Source organism: Bufo bufo, chromosome 2 (assembly GCF_905171765.1).
Source record: "Bufo bufo chromosome 2, aBufBuf1.1, whole genome shotgun sequence".
Taxonomy (NCBI): domain Eukaryota; kingdom Metazoa; phylum Chordata; class Amphibia; order Anura; family Bufonidae; genus Bufo; species Bufo bufo.
Window position 1 is genome coordinate 519345295 of NC_053390.1, and position 13775 is coordinate 519359069.

The following is a 13775-nucleotide window of genomic DNA, read 5'->3' on the forward strand; positions in this document are numbered from 1 at the left end:
AAAACTGAGCAGAGGGAACATGTTCATAATACTGAATATAGACTGTGGGCCAGATTTATTAATATGTATGACCCTCAAATTTTTTTATTATTTTTTTTGCAAGTAGATATCTCCAATTTCTTTCAGACTCGCCTTAAAAGGCGAGGTTTAGTGAGAAGGGTTTCACTAATGATGCACCAACAATCTGAGCCAGTGCTAAATCTGGCACATTTTAAAACTGTCTGGTCCAAGTTTACCCTAACAGGCCACTATGCTTTTACTGTAACATTTTATTACAGCCCCTAAAAGCCTTTTTATTAAAAGGTATAGGTCGTTAAACCTTTGCCTAGCCATATGCTACTTACATTTTTTTTTTATATTGTTAAAATAACCAAAACACTGCATTATAAAAAAAAAAAAAAAAACAACAACAACTCTATACAGACTGCACAAACACATGGTACATGAATGTTTAGATTTTATTTTGCAGTTTTCTTTTTTCATGGTATAAAATAAAATATGCCTTTTTTTATACACTCACTAATTATATATATATATATATATATATATATATTTATTATCACAATTTCAATTTTGCTGCAAGTTAGATATTCTGCTACAATAATGTTCATATCATTTTCTTTATCTTTCAATAATATGCACTCAACAGCCCATATGTGCATACACATACAAATCTTAACATTTAGTTGTGAGCAGGATTCCCCTGAAAACACTATGCAGAATTTGTGCTGGTTCATGATCAGTGCAAGCTGCTTTATGGCACAATTTAACATACACCTTTTTTTTTTTTTTAACAGACTGACTGTTACAAGACAATTATTATAAAGAATGCACAAAAGGACAAAAGTGATATAGGCAAACTAAGTCAGTGTGCTCATTATTCAACAGCTAGCATCCAGTGACAAGGCCTAAAATATATGGGGCTTTGGATTTGTGTTTGTATGCTTAACAAACTCAACATATAAAAGAAAAAAGTCAAATATAAAATGCAATGTGCAGAGCCACAGCATTCTTTGTACAAACTGAAATGGACAGACAACTGCAGTTTATAAAACAGACCTACCTGATTACATATATTGTGATGCAACAACCTCAAAGTGTAGACATCAGAAGTAGAGATGAGCGAATTTCCGCTTATGAAATTCGTTCACACTTTGTTGGTTAAAGGTGAATTGCGTTATGGATTCCATTACCCCGGACCATAACACAATTCTATGACGGAATGCCTTTAGAGGCATTCCGTCATAACAGAAGTCTATGTGCTGCAAAACGGATCCGTCCAGTTTCCGTTATGCAGTGGGGGTCCGTGGTAACGGAATCCGTAACGCAATTCACCTTTAACCAGCAAACGAAGTGTGAACAAATTTCATAAGCGGAAATTCGCTCATCTCTAATCAGAATAAAAATGCAGACATTTTAAAATTGTAAAGATGGCAACATAATAAGTACCACGGACAGGCCTATGATTAAAAACAAAATAGCAGCATTTCAACATTATTATCATGTTGTAGATAGAAGCCTAAAATGGAAGACAGACCAGAAATGACAAAAATGGCAGTACTTCTAAAACTTGCTCAAACTGAACATTTAAAAGAACTGTCTGTTAAGGCAACCTGCACACTGGTGCAGGTTTACGAACAGAAAATCCGCATGAATTTCCGTGCATTTCAGGAACTAAAACTGCACCAAAACCGGCATATTTTAGGCTACTTTCACACTAGCGGTTTTTGCGAATCAGTCATGGATCTGCAAAAACGCTTCCACTACAACAATACAACCGCATGCATTTGTCATGAACGGATCCAGTTGTATTATGTCTTCTATAGCCATGACGGATCTGTCTTGAACAACATTGAAAGTCAATGGGGGGCGGATCCATTTTCTATTGTACCAGATTGTGTCAGAGAAAACGGATCCGTGCCCACTGACTTGCATTGTGGGTCATGATCTGTCTTGCTCCGCACCACATAGCGACGACATTTTGGTGCGTTCCATTTTGTTCAGTTTTGTCCCCATTGACAATGAATGGGGACAAAACTGAAGCGTTTTCATCTGCTATTGACATCCTATGAGGGATCTCAATAATGGAATTGAAAACGCTAGTGTGAAAGTAGCCTTACTCGTGGCTTTTGGTGCAGTTTTGTCACAGATCTCACCCTTCCATTGAAAAGGGTAAAATTAGCTACCAAAATCGAAAACATAATTGACATGCTGCAGATTTCTAAATCCACATGGCAGTTCAATTTCCGCACAGAACAAAAAAAAATAAAAAATCCAAGCGTAATCCCCAACATGTGTAGGGTAGCCTTCTTCAGAAACGTATCCCAACCGCCCTCCCCTTAAAATGCTTTAAGCAATGTAGAACTATAGAAAATGATTTAATAAAAAATGGGAAGGGTGCCGCATGTATAAAAGTAAAGTATAAAATTGTCAGGGATGCAACCTTGGAGAGTGAACAACTGATATGTAACACATCACGACACATTGCTTTTGTAGCAATTACAACAAGTTTATTATTTTGTCACGCTTAGAGCAACTAAAATATCACAGAGCATCAAGCCAACTTCTAGACAAATCTCCTCTCCTCAAACCATGGTGGAATGCTAAAAAGGAGGAAAAACAGAACATGGAAAGGCTAAACGCTTCAGTGTTACGATTAGCTTGCAGTCTAATAGGAAAATACAAAATCTTGTTCTACATACAAAACCTAGCTGCAAGAATTTTTATACCATTGCAGTATATCCTCTCTTTCCATCCAAGCATCCTTTAAGTTGGGTTTTTCCGGGACTAACATATTGATGACCTATCCATAGGAGAGCAAATAGTGTGTAGAGCAGCACTTCTGTAGAACACCGGATCCACGGTGCTCCATAGGTAAATTTACAAATAGAAGTTGATGGCAGCATTTTCGTCCAAAGATCCTTTATTAGCAGTTAGTCCATGAAAAGCTGTACAAAAAGGTGCATAAAAAGCTGCAATGTTTCGACCACCTAGTCTTTATCATTCATAGTAGGAATGCTATCCCAAAACATTTATAGGGCATCCAATACCACCCACAATATAAATAAACCAATGATATCAAGTGGATTTCCATTACCCAACCCAGGCTTGAAAAGCCACCAATACATAAACACCACAGTGTATTTCTAGACATAATTAACATAATGCTCTTCATAATATGGAGAGCATTCAGCGATGGACCCCTCACCTCATGCATCTTCCTCCAGCTTGGCGTCTCAGTGTTAAATGCGCATGCGTAAGAGAATCAAGCAATGTAACCCCATCGTCAGTTACTCAAATCATTTGATCGAAACCCGATCACATGATTATTCAACCACTCCTCCATCGGTCCGTCCAGCACATTATTTTGCTGAACACTCCATGTCTCCACCCATTCATGATATCATCTACAGATGCAATGGCAGACCTTTGACCACACCCCTCCATCATCTACACACTAGTAGACGCCAAGCTGGAGGAAGATGCATGAGGTGAGGGGTCCATCGCTGAATGCTCTCCATATTATGATGAGCGTTATGTTAATTATGTCTAGAAATACACTGTGGTGTTTATGTATTGGTGGCTTTTCAAGCCTGGGTTGGGTAATGGAAATCCACTTGATATCATTGGTTTATTTATATTGTGGGTGCTATTGGATGCCCTATAAATGTTTTGGAATAGGATTTCATACTATGGTTGATAAAGACTAGGTGGTAGTCGAAACATTGCAGCTTTTTATGCACCTTTTTGTACATGTTTTCATGGACTAACTGCTAATAAAGGATCTTTGGACGAAAATGCTGCCATCAACTTCTATTTGAAAATCTATCCATAGGAGAGGTCGTCAATATGAGATTCATGGGAGTCCAACACCCAGCACCCCTAGCAATAAGGAGTTTGTGGCGGCTGCAGGATCTAGAAGCAAACTGTGCGCTGACTGTTCCCGGGTACTGCAGTTTGGCTCCCATTCACCTGAATAACAGCATCAGCTGTAGTACCCAAGAAAAGCTCTACACAGATGTGTGTCCTGGCTCTATAACCTTACTCCCTCCACCTGTGCCTCCTGCTAACAGCTGACCAGTAGGAGTGCTGGGTTTTCCAAACCTGCAATTTCCGCTAGCAGCTGATCGGTAGGGGGTTGATGTTTTTCTTAGAAGCAAAATATGCGCCAAGGCCGGATGTTACATGTTGGCTAACAGGAAATTATTAAATGCCCTGCAGACAATAGGGGGGAATTTATCATTTTTCCCACACCACTTTTCCTGGCGTTAAAAAAAAATATAAAAAAAATAAGTGTGGAAGCACCATAAAGTGTTCCATGCTTATAAGTGGTTTCATATGCATTAAAATATATTTTAAGTTAAAATATTTAACTTTAAAAATGTTATGAGCATCAGTAAATTACTGGGAAAATAAGTGCTTATGTTTATTAAAAAATAACTGCACTTTCATAAAACTTTTCATATGTGCGTTAGCAGTTTACGGTAGGTATTACTGTATGCTTCAGAACCCATATACCCTCATTCACATGACAGAGGCAAAACTTTTTTTTTTGGGGCATCCAATTACCCTATGGGTAACAAATGCCACTTGGTGGGGTCTCAGCAGTTACTCTTATTACTCTAGTATATTAAATATTCTAAATATACGTCTGTTTACATCAGAAAATTGTCCTAATGACGATGCGATGAAAACGCAAGGTGAAAAGCTCCTGGAATTTTTAGAAGGAAGTTTCGAGGTAGACTTTTCTGCAGATTTTCCAGCCAAAGACAGAGGTGCATTTGAAAAGGAATCTGAACTATAAAAAGGACTTCTACTTTTCCTTCCTGCCGAATCCACTTCTGGCTCCACTTTTGAGGCAAACATGGAGAAAAATTTGCCTCAAAACCTCCTCTAAAAAACTGTGTGAACCTACCCTTAGGGGCTGTTCACACATCATATTTTTTTTTCTGACTAATTTTGACGTGTGAACGGCCCCTTATTCCGATATGTCAGAGACATGAAACAGCCCTTCGGCTCCCCTTGGAGAGGCGGGGTTAGCTAACAATTGGCTCATAGAAGGCCCTCTTCAGCTAAGGCTACTTTCACACTCGCGTTTTAGGCGGATCAGTCATGAACTCTATTGAAAGTCAATGGGAGACGGATCAGTTTTCTATTGTGCCAAAGAAAACGGATCCGTCCCCATTGACTTACATTGTGTGCCAGGATGGATCCATTTGGCTCAGTGTTTTGGTGCCCACCTCCAGAGCGGAATGGAGACTGATCGGAGGCAAACTGATGCATTCTGAGCAGATCCTTTTCCATTCAGACTGCATTAGGGCAAAACTGATCCGTTTTGGACCGCTTCTGAGAGCTCTGAACGGATCTCACAAACGGAAAGCCAAAACGCCAGTGTGAAAGTAGCCTAACTCTGTCTCCAAGGGGATCATAGCCAAAAGGACACAGCACTTGCCTGCCCCCTCATTTTAGCACTTTGTGGGGGTCTCAGCAGTTACTTTTTAAAGTACATTACAGCTGGAACCAAAGCTGAAGATTTGCATAGCTGTGTTACTGATAATTTGTTCACTCATATTTACACAATGCAATAAAACAAGCACAAGTGCATCAACTACATCAGTGTTTCACAACTCCAGTCCTCAAAGACCATCAATAAGTCAGATACTGAGAATTTCCTTAAAGGAAACCTGTAGATATTGATGATGACCTATTCTCAGGATAGATCATCAATATCAGATTGGTGGAGGTGAGACACCCCTGAAGATCTGATACTGATGACCTATTTTGAGGTAACCAATAACTACAGGCTGGAAACCCCATTTAAAGTAATACTAGAAGTCGAAATTGATATAAGTAAATCAGAAGAAAAACTTGCTTACATCATTCTGACTGATTATCTTATTGCAGCATGTTACAGAAGGTCTTCTAGAAATCTACATAAGGGATAATTTCCTTTTGTTTTATCCCGTTATTTGACTGATAGATGGTTAAAGGAGAGGGGGCTAAGCCAAGGTGGTTAATATTCCTTTTATGCTGCCAAAAGATTTTTAAGGAAAATTGTAGTCATCACAAAACAAGTGGCACAGACACTAGTTTTTCCAGAGGGAGGATAGAGGTTTGCAAAGGGATACAATCCTATTAATAATGTCAGAATTGGGCATAGGACAAGTTATCTAGATCAGATAACCCCTTTAAGATGTATACATATCTCATCTAGTTTATGGCTGGTTATTTGCCTCTACTTCTAGTTTTACCGCTGTGGGAAAAGCTTAGTCGTGTGTACCTGCCAACAGTGTATGTAGGGGTAATTAACAAAATTATGTCTATACCTTGTCTGGAAAAATCAGTGCTGCCGAAGTTCTAGCCGTGTGATGCTACATAGGCAGTATCCGAAAATAACAGGGAAAACAAAGGGGGTCATTTATTAAACAGAAATATGATTAGGCGCATTTCGGACACATATTGCAGCGCAAAAGGCAATCTGCTACTTTTCACCGCTCATGCCAGGTCTAAAAAAGTGGGAGCGGCACGGGTGGGAAGTGGCCGGCAGACATGTCTCATTTACTATTTTCTATGGCCGTTTTAGGCGTAGAAAATGGTCTAACTGTAAAACAGCTCGGAAACTGTCTTACATTGAGCAGTGGCGGTGGATCTGGCGAAGTTATGAAGAGGCCGGTGCTTTTACTTAACTGCGGCGGATCAACCACCAGTGCAGGGCCTTATTAAAACCAGCATCTTAAAACGCCAGTCTTAATACATTTTCCCCCAAAGTCTTCACAACGTACCAATGAGGTACACTATATCATAGCAATTTCTTTATTTTTGACTTAAATGTTCCTTTAATGAGTGACATGGCATCAGTTATTGTCACAGAAGTCCTGTTAAAAGAAGATAATAGAAGCTGACTTATGCAGGGATTTCAAGTACTGGAGCCGAGAAACAAAATTCATTATGAAAATGGAAAGCTGCGTTACTAGTGAACTGCAGCAGTTACATACATTAATGCTGTTCTGCACATACTCATTCAGCTTCATTACAGCATACGATTCTGAAGGCTTGGACAAGAAGCAGGTTGCTGAAGCACTGACACACAAAAATGTGACTTGACTCGTACTCTCCAACCCTACCTTCTTTGGTACTCTACTACACAAGTGGAAGGGCAAGGTGCTAATAAAAATATGCTAATGTATTTACAAATGCAAAATTATAATACATATAAATCTGCTTAGTGGGCGTGACCTTTTCCCCATAAAGAATTATGCACATCTTGTATGTACTTATTCCAGTCTTCTTCATACTCCATCATAACCCTACTTCTCTTTACAAAATGTATAATTGACTCACCCCGTACCTCGCTTAGCACTTACAGTACATATACCATGTAGATGTGGGCATCTTTGACAAGTCATACTATTTTTCTTTTAATATTAAAAAAGCAACCTCACAAAAATAATACATTATGTACAGCTTTTATCTAGATATAAAAGGCTATGCAATTACTCCCATCCCAAATTATAATGCTCTGGTAGTGTAACCTACTATACGCATATATATATATTTATTTAAATATAAGTAATGAGCCACATCTCACCATATCACCATTTTGACATACATTATATACAGCAACATTATTACATCAAGATGATGATGCATTTAGAAGAAGTACAAGGGCTTGCTATTTTCCACATTTTGGTGAAGCGAGCGGCTTGCAATATTGCTGTAGCTTTGTGTGGTTTCCAGTAGAGGACATTTAAATAGGATTTTTGCCTTAGTAGTCAGATCAAACATAGGGTAGGATGCCGTACTGAAGGATGGCCATCACTCCTGCACTAAAGAGGCCAGCTACAGGTACTGTCACAAACCAGGCCAAGAAGATGTTCCTGAACAAACGCCAGTCCACTGCTTTCCGTGAGCGGATCCAGCCCACTGACACCACCGATCCAACCTTACATTTTCATAAGATGCGAAGAAAGAAGAAAAAAAGATAAATCAGAAAGACAACATATGCAACAGATTAACTCGAGGTAAGTAGCACAATGATATTTTATTTTCTATGAATAGCTAACTGTTAAGCTCTACAGCTTTAATACCAATGGGTATGCAAATGAAAATCAAATTCTGAAATAAGGTGATGTTCAGAGTCTATTAGGCTACTGATTTCATGGGATGGTGAGAGCAGTGGTACTAACTAAACATGTGTCCTACAGGAAACATTTCAGATTAATACTAAGCAGATATTGTTAGATGTTAATCATGGAAAAGAGAAGGAGCGGTTACGGATTTATTAGTGAGCAGTCTGAAGCATCAATAAAGCGATCTGAGGAGAACTAAACATCTGATCATGTTGACTTCAGTAATTTACATGACAGGTAACGAGCATGCTCAGGAATTTAGATTTGGATCTGGAACCTGCTTGAAGGTAAAGTCGCACAACCACGGCAGCTGTGAGGCTAGCAAAGAGGAACAGGAAAATATATAATCCTGGGAAACTGTTAAGAGGACCTCCTGGAAAACCCCAATATGACATGTATATGGCTAAAAATGACGAGTTTATAAGCTGTTGCAGGATGACCGATTACTTGGCTGCATTGATGATGTGACGTATGCAACATAAGCCTGATGGGGAACCACAAAACGGCAGTCCTTCAGAGAAGAGTATGCGGGTCATTTACTAAACTGGTGTAAAGTAGAACTGGCTTAGTTGCTCATAGCAACCAGATTCCTCCTTTCATTTAGGTAAGCTCCTCTGGAAAATGAAAGTTAGATTCTGATTGGTTGCTATGGGCAACTAAGCCAGTTCTACTTTACACCAGTTTGACAAATGTGCCCCTATGTGACCATTTTGTTATTCTTTAACATACACATGTCGAATAACGCTTTGACAAAAGGAAACCCTCATCAGCGCTTGTGACCATGATAAACTGCTTACAGCTCTGGGTGGGGGCTGGGGACAGCAGCAAATACATTGAGATTTTACCATCAGTAGTACTGTGAATATGAACTTTTATTCTGCCAGATTCTTCTCCTGCAAGTGCACAGGAGGAGGTGCTTCACTTGTTCTCTACATTGAGCTGCTCCACCATCCCCTCCCCTCCGAGTGACAGTTTTAGTACCCAATCAGAATACCATTACAGCTGTCAGAGAGGAGGGGCTGTGAAGGAGCTCAATGTAGAGAACACGTTACATTTAAATGGTAATTTGACATTATATACTTAAAGAATACCCGTTTCAGACGACCTTTAATCTGCAGTTATCCCTTTTATAGGCTCCATATCTAATAGTCAGTATTCCCTGAGCTAATTGGTGACTTGCTGTAATGATATCTCCAATACAAAGAGAAGAGGTGCTTCTGCTCCCCTATTTCTCTGTAGTACCCCCCTTAGAAACAGCAGCAACATAAGTATTAAGCAGCGTAGCTGTGAATCCAGGACTGGGGCGAGATAGAGGCTGCTGAAGGCTATAGTGAGTTTTCTATGTCTGTTTCTCAGTCTCTACAGCAGCTCCTCCCTTGTCTTCTACTTTCCATAGACTTCTATAGGCTGCAGCTGTAACGTGATCTCTCAGTGAGCTGCTAACATCTCTTCATGGAAGAAGGATTTTAGCAGTGAATTAAGAGTGAATGATCAGTGCAGGGGAATGGTGAGACAGGAAAGCAGCCTGATAACTGGAGAAAATGCATTTTCTGCAGCAAGAAAAATTACAAAGATTCTCATCTTTGCACATACTTTTGATTTATGCAATGGCAGCTACTCTGAGTAATGTAATGTGGGTGATACTTTAATTATATTGATATATTCAATTCCTAGTTTACTGAGCAATATAAATGTAACAAAACTGAAGTCAAACACGATTAGCCTATTGCATGAAATTCTGATTATGACACAGAGAATTTTCTATTTTACCACTGCAAACCCAATACCTTGCAATGAGTGGAGCTTATGGGTATACCAACATTAGAGGCTATCAGTACAGTTAGCCCACACATTACTTCAATGCAAAATCCACTGTGGGGAAAAAACAAGACAGTTTTATGGGTGAAAGATATTTGCTTGAAACCACATGCTGTGCGCAGAGGAGAGTGGATGGCAGATGACGGGATAGGATGAGGCTCTGCGAGTAACCTGCTTTAGATCAATTTTTAGTGGCACAAGTGGACCTAACACTAGAAGTAGTAAGGATGCAAGTATTATTTAAACCAGTTAGTACAGGGCAAGAAAGCCATATTTTATCAACTTTAATATTCATAAACAGGGTAGCCCGGGGTAATAAAATAGTGGTTCATAGGATTTCAGAATATGGATGTATAGGATGCGCTCTGTGCCAGTAAATATTGATCTGAACCAAAAGGTAAAGTAAATGGATAGCCTTGACTACCCCGGCTGCAGTCACATGCAAAGGGCATACCTTGCAGTGTGTGGTGCTGACAGGGAGTCCAATATTGGAAGCTACCACAACTGTGAACGCTGAAGCCAACTCAATAGTGAATCCACTGTGGGAAGCATAAGAAAACACTTGATTGATAGTCACATTTTGTTTGCAATAATGTCACCCATTGTAGAAGGGCAACAAAAGAAAAAATCTTACCGGAATAGCCTTTAATGTCTGCTTCAGTGAACATAGAACAGCAGACAACATACAATCAACACTTCATGAAATATAACAGTGAGAAACATCTATGCTTTTCAATGACCCACACAATAAAAAATAAATAATAAAGATGACAAAACAAGAGATATGAAACCACAGCCAAGGTAAATCATTAGGGCTCAACAATATATCGAAAAACCTATGTGCAGTATATGATGTCAGAAATACACTTTACTATTGGGGGCGTCTTATGGGGTAAATCCTAATGAGCACTTCCACTATGTTGGTACATTAGTACAGTAGGACTGGGGAGCAGTAAATACATTGCTCCACGTGCGGGCTCTGAACTCACTTGCTTCCAGGTCTTCTCCTGCAGGGCTCCGCATGCTGTGCTGTGATCTGAGCACAGTGTGAGGATATAGGTGTGCTCTGTGACCTCACACTGTGCGACGTCCGATAACAGCACAGCGTGGCAGGAAAAGCAAGAGGAGCAGTGTTTGAAACAGGAGAGGAGAGTTCATTTATTTTGTCTGATCTGAGGTCTGATTAACATGGGGGTCTGATCTGAAGTCTTATAAACATTGGGGGTCTGAGCAGAGTTCTGATTAACCTTGGAGGTCTGGTTGGGGTTCAAAACTGAGGTTTGATTAACATTGGGGGGTCTGAGAGGAGGTCAAATAAAAAATATTTTATCTTATTTTCCTCCTCTAAAACTCATCTTATAGTGCGTCTTATAGGGCGGAAAATATGGTATACATCTTATTATAGACTTGTGCGTCCTGGCTGGACTTCTCATGCTTCATTCCTCCACTTTCCCTTAACTCAACTTATTATTTCTATTAGCTCCCCTCTCTGTCTCCAGCCTCACACACAAAAGTCTATGGAGAGGGGCCCCTGATTTATTACCCAACTACAGCCTTATCGTACTAGATATAGTAGAGTCAAAAGTGGGGGCCAGGTGCCCAAAATGGCAAATAATCATTTTTTTCTGTTTACAATATAGTTCTGTTTTCTGCTCTGTTACGGTATTCATTGCAAATGAAATATTTTTATATCTTAATGCTCTGGACATTTTCAGAGGTGGCAGTATCAGTTATGTTTATTGTTTAAAAGGAAATACTGGGAAAAGGGGTTATCTGAATAACTCAGTACTATCAATAAATATTTAAGAATACTTAACAAGTACATTACCTAGATGGAGTAATTGGGGTTAGGTCTTTTCCCATCGTCTGGATTACTCGACGACCCCATACCCAAAGGCCAGCGCAGATCCCGACTCCACCATACAAAAGCAACCACACTGGGGTTGAAGCTTCTTGCATGACTCCTCCTTGCTGGTAAATTAACCACAGAGCAACTAGGGGTCCAATGGCATTGCTGTGTGAGGGATAGACATCATTTTAGAACACTGTGGATTAAGAATTGAGATACAAACATTGCAAAGCAGATAAGACCCAATAAAAGCATTTACCAGTAAAGTAAGCTGCGATAGGTCCCAGTTTTGTAGACCACAATGTGCAGTCTGCAGCCTACGAGACCATTCTGTGCAGAGAATATACATCTTATTGCTTGCGGTGTGTGGTCAGGTCCATCTGCTCTACAGTAACTGACAGATTTCTCCACATTGCTTTGCATGGAGAGTCAATCAGTGGCTTGAATACAGCAGACTCTTCCCTGGCAGCACTGGCCATGAGCAGAGAAGACTGGCATGCCAGTTCTTTGAAACTAATCTTATCACACATAAGTCACCGACCTCTGAAATCAGAGTCAGTCACTACTTTGTTCATGATGGAACACTTGATAGGTTATATCAATATCAGAGAGTCCGAGACCCAGCTACCCCACCTATCAAGAAACACAGCTGGACATTTGGAAAAATGTTACATTTGAATTTCTCTGTGTTTAAGGCATAGGGGACGGGTCCGTTTTCTGACAATAGAAAACGGATCCGTCCCCCATTGACTTTCCATGGAGTTCATGACGGATCCGTCTTGGCCATGTTAAAGATAATACAACTGGATCCGTTTATAACGGATGCAGACGGTTGTATTATCATTAATGGGAGCGTTTTTGCCGAACCCTGCTGGATCCAACAAAAATGCTAGTGTGACAGTAGCCTTAAAAACACTGATGTGAAAGTAGCCTTATCCCGATATTTAAGTGCCATGGGCTGTGATGCTTAGGAGTCATGTGGGCGGTCCTACTCAGCGACGCACAGGTATAGCTGTATACACACTAATACAGGGAAGGAAGCCAATCACTGACAAAAGCCCACAGAGATTTAACTGTATGAATACTGATTTTTTTTCTACTATATAAATTTGCTCAGCTACTACTCCTCTGTAACCTGCTGCCTGCATGTTCTGCTCTCAGGTCATGTTAACCCCCAGTCCATAACCATCAGCACCACAAAAATGTTTTATCAGATGAGTCTTTTTCCCACCTGTGAAAAATACATTCCGCAATGATGATGGGTGTATCACACTATAAAGTCATTAACCCTGAGTGTATGTAAGAGCATGGCTTTTTCCAATGTTGTGCTGCCCATGGACGAGCATAGGCATCTCCCATACTTGAATATAATGTTGCTTAGTTACATCCCCAGAATGAAGACATGGTACAGCTTTGGAACACAATGTACAGTAGGAAATTTCTTATTACCATTATTGATATGTAGTAACCATTATTTGCTAACCTTGCAACCCCATGTAAGTTACTTCAAGTATTTGTTATGTACGTCTGGACCCAAAGAATCATGTACTGCAGCCTTAAAGGGGTTGTTCCATCTGGATATTTATGGCATATTGATAGGATATGCCATAAAACGTATGATAGCAGCAGGTCCTAGAGATGAGAACCACATCTATCTCAAGAATGGGACTCCCATGAAATGGAGAGCAAGCAATGCATGCTTTCTCCATTCACAAATATGGCGCTTGCACGGCTGTTTTTTAAGTCCCAGAGCAGTGAACAAAGAGGGTGCCAGGCATGTGCAGCGGGCTGTCCATTAATAGCAAGGCCCCGTTCTTCAGAAGGTGCAGGTCCCAGACGTAGGACCCTGCACTTATAGGACATTTATGGCATATCCTATCGATATGCCACAGATGTCCAGACAGGACAACCCCTTTAATATTAAAGGGTTTTCCAACACTAACTGATGACTTATCCTCTGGATAGATCATCAGTATCTG

The 13775-nt window shown here is 40.0% G+C and overlaps 1 protein-coding gene across 3 annotated transcripts in view; it reads right to left on the minus strand.

Moving 5' to 3' along the window:
* Positions 1 to 5981: 5981 nt before the first annotated feature.
* SLC20A2 (solute carrier family 20 member 2) overlaps positions 5982 to 13775 on the minus strand; it is a 119805-nt gene continuing 112011 nt past the window's right edge. For all 3 annotated transcript variants that reach the window (XM_040417919.1, XM_040417920.1, XM_040417918.1), the window contains exons 9-11: positions 11776 to 11961; positions 10402 to 10486; positions 5982 to 7942 (exon numbers count right to left, since the gene is read on the minus strand). In XM_040417919.1, the coding sequence (XP_040273853.1) occupies positions 7778 to 7942; positions 10402 to 10486; positions 11776 to 11961 (436 nt within the window). In that variant the 3' untranslated portion in view covers positions 5982 to 7777. The remainder of the gene's footprint in view (positions 7943 to 10401; positions 10487 to 11775; positions 11962 to 13775) is intronic.